This window comes from Fukomys damarensis, unplaced genomic scaffold (genome assembly GCF_012274545.1).
Source record: "Fukomys damarensis isolate Sample0158 unplaced genomic scaffold, DMR_v1.0_HiC HiC_scaffold_3, whole genome shotgun sequence".
Taxonomy (NCBI): domain Eukaryota; kingdom Metazoa; phylum Chordata; class Mammalia; order Rodentia; family Bathyergidae; genus Fukomys; species Fukomys damarensis.
The window spans coordinates 46345407-46349097 of NW_022900915.1; the positions used below are offsets into that span (position 1 = coordinate 46345407).

At 39.4% G+C, this 3691-nt stretch overlaps 1 protein-coding gene across 1 annotated transcript; it reads right to left on the bottom strand.

Annotated features, from left to right (window-relative positions):
* Positions 1-2414: 2414 nt before the first annotated feature.
* On the bottom strand, positions 2415-3353 carry LOC104858214 (olfactory receptor 2M3). The gene has a single exon (XM_010618303.3). The coding sequence runs from the start codon at positions 3351-3353 to the stop codon at positions 2415-2417; it is 939 nt and encodes a 312-aa protein (XP_010616605.3).
* Between the last annotated feature and the right edge of the window lie 338 nt (positions 3354-3691).

The following is a 3691-nucleotide window of genomic DNA, read 5'->3' on the forward strand; positions in this document are numbered from 1 at the left end:
GAAAGGAAGTGTTTGTAAATGGGGAGGGGAGGAAGAGGTGGGGAGGGCAGGGAGAAGGGGAACAAATGGGAACCAAGATCTGTCATGTAGAGGTACAAGATCCCAATGATGAATGGAACTGTACTGTATACCTAGAATGTACCAATAAACTCAATGAGAGAAACAGTAATGACACGGTCACGACATTCCTCTCAGTGTTCGTTGCAGAAGAGTATTGGCGGTATTCATTTCCTTCGTACAGACACCCAGTATATTTTTGTCTCTAAACATCTATGTGTGACCTGTGGTATTTCTGATAATTTTACATTTTAAGCAACATATAAAAATTTTAGGCTATACCACTTACAACCTTCATTTATTTTCTGTATATGGGAATATCATCAAATTTATTAATGCTAATCATTTACTGAACAGAATTTTTAAAGGAACACATGTTTTCACTATTTCCTAAGTACTAATATTTGATAAAGTAATTTATTATTTATTGTTATGTCAGTTTATCATTATGTTCATCTTTTCCAACCAAATTCAAAGATGTTGATTTACCTGTAATGAAGGTAAAATTCTACAAAATATTTTGAAGCCATGAGATCAATAAAATTTGACTGATAGGTATACGTGAACTTGCTAAAGTTAAAATAGTGCTTTGAGCATCACTTTATTTATTCAGACTTTTTTTTTTACTGTTTCCTGGTGCTGAGAGTCACAGGGGGGAAGGGTTTAAGGATCTTCTAGAGCTGAAAAGTGGAGAGGAGGAGAGACCCAGAACCAGCACTGTTAGTAACTCTAGTTCAATGGGTCTAGGGCAACTTTTTTAGCAAATAGCACAAAAATAGACCAATTAGAAGAGTAGAATGAACCTCCACATTATGTTTACTACATTACAAAGAGGGTTTAAAGATTGTAATGCTTTTCTAGTGGAGGCAATGTTGTCAACCTTTAGCTAATTATGGGTATAGCAGCAGAGACTCGCCAGCAATGTGCACGGCAGTTTCCCACGGAGGGTTTCCTGGATCTGATCTATAAAGCATTTGGTATCCCTGAAAGGAAGTAGGTCAAGCTGTCCGCCTGATCTACATCTTCCTGTTCTACCTCCATGAACAGGTTCAGAGTTTGCTGAGGATGCAGCGACTTCTCAGAAGAAACTGAAATACACACTGGGCCAACATTAAGCCATCCACAGGGAGACATCCATGGGTTTGTCCGGATCTAATCAGCAGCCAGGGCTTAGGGAGAACTGAGGAATTCTTAGAAACTATCCTTGAAGAGTCAAGGTGCTAGTTTATGTAGCTGTAAATAAATTATTCTGGCACAAACCTGTGGCCTGTAGAAGATGACCAGAGCTTCGTGTGCATCTACAGAGCCAGCCAAGACCAAGGGAGAAAACTTCTGAGACCCTGCACTGAGAACCCAGTTCAATCATGTCAGGACTGTACCTCATTCAAATGCTAACAACACACGAATCAGAAGGCTACAATTGTGGGTATTATCAAGAAAAATAAAACACAGTAGCTGGAGTTTTAAGTGGATAGTTGATATTTTTATTTGACTATACCAATTTTCCTCATAAAAATGTATCTATCTTAATTGAATTGAACCTCATGTATAGGCCATAATAAAATTATCTATGGAAATATCATAAATGAAATTTACAGAAAATGTACAGATTTCAGAAAACATAGACTTCTCAATTAAAGAAAGATCACATCACCAATTAAGCAATCAATCTTAAAATGTTTACCTACTCCAGGTTCAGCTCATTCAGCACACACAAAAATTAGAATATCTTTCATTTTACAAGTTGCTCTCAGTGGATTCTTATTAATATTTTGTCTCCTGTGTACAAGATTAATATCTGGCATGGAAGCAAATAAATGAGAGCTTCTCACTTCTTCAGTGCCTTAAAGGGCAGTGTTTACAACAAAATATCTGAATTACGCCACAGCCAGAAACCTATGCCTCTACATTTTCCATGAGATGAAGTTGCACTAATTTTCATACTGACCTTAAAAGTGTATGTTTGTTTAGTAATAGCTTGTTAACTTTAACAAAATAAGTCATATTGAACTGAATTAATACAATTTTTCAAAATTAAAATTATTACATATAAAAACAAAATGTATAAAGTATGCAATAAAAATAAGGTACTATGAAGAGAAAATTCCTTTGCTATTGTTAAGAAAGTCATGTATTTACTACTGCAACAAACATTTACTTACATCATACATAGGAGGAGCCACAACAAATGTACAGCTGAACAGATAAGAATGCAATTTTTCACTCTCTTAATTTTGTATGGTTGCTATAAACCCATGAAGTTGAGATAATGCTAAATATGAGAGTTAATTGGTGATTGATTAAAAATTGAAGCATAAGGTATATTAAAAAATAAAACCTAAAGACAATGGCCCATCTCACAGGGCACATTTTACCTTCCCTACCACCTTCATGAAGGCTCTGCTGACTTCCCTGTTGCGTAGGCTGTAGATGAGGGGATTCAGCATGGGTGTGAGGATGGTGTAGAAGGCAGACACCATCTTGTCCCAGGTGGGTGACCGCTCAGACGTGGGCCGCATGTAGATGAACATTGCTGCTCCATAGTACATGCCCACCACCATCAGGTGGGAGGAGCAGGTGGCAAAAGCTTTGCTGCGACCCTCGCCAGATCCCATGCGAGTGACAGCCAGAAGAACACAAGTGTAGGAAGCAGTGATGGTTGCTACGGGGAAGAGGAGCATAATCACACAGCAGACAAATATCATCCTTTCAAATGTCTTGGTGTCTGTGCATGAAAGAGTGAGCAGGGCAGGGACATCACAGAAGAAGTGGGCTATTTCCCTAGATCTACAATAGGAAAAGGTCAGCGAAACTGCTACTTCAATTATACCATCGATGGAGCCAAGAATCCAGGAGGAAGCCACCATGATGGCACAGAGTTTCTGGCTCATGAGCACCTGGTACCTTAAAGGGTGGCAGATGGCCACATAGCGGTCATAGGCCATTGCAGCCAGCAGGAAACACTCAGCTCCAATCAGGGACACAGAGAGGAAGATCTGGGTCCCACAGCCTGCCAGCGAGATGGATTTCCTGCCAGACAGAAAGTTGACCGCCATCTTGGGGACAGTGGTACAGACCAGCATGAGGTCCATGAGGGAGAGCTGGCTGAGGAGGAAGTACATGGGCATGTGCAGCTGGGCATCCAGGAGGATGAGCAGGACCATGACTGTGTTCCCCACGCAGGCCACTGTGAAGATGGCCAGGACCAGGGTGAAGAGGAAGGTGTGGAACGGACTGTGATCGAAAATTCCCAGCAGGATGAAGTCAGAGTTCAAGGTCTGATTCTCCCAGGCCATGGTGAACATTTTCATTTTGGAGATACAACTTTTAAAGAATGGCAGGGATATATCACAGAAATATCAAAGATTTCACTACTACATATACATGCCAATAAAATTATATATACGTAGTAATTGTCTCCGAGTGACCAAGGTTTTTTGTAAATAAGAAACATTAATGTTTATATTTAGCTTAATGTGAGTTTATAGCAAAGGATGCAGCAAGAGCAGAAATCAGTGCAATGGAGACTAAGAAAATGATACAAAAAATAAATGAATCAGAATTGGTTTTTTGAAAGAATAGATAAAATCAATAAACTCTTAGCTCACCCATGTTTTCAGCAGCACAGTTTGTA

Bases quoted from the DNA above. Each gene is read 5' to 3' on its own strand.
- LOC104858214 (XM_010618303.3), bottom strand. From the start codon at position 3,353: ATGGCCTGGGAGAATCAGACCTTGAACTCTGACTTCATCCTGCTGGGA.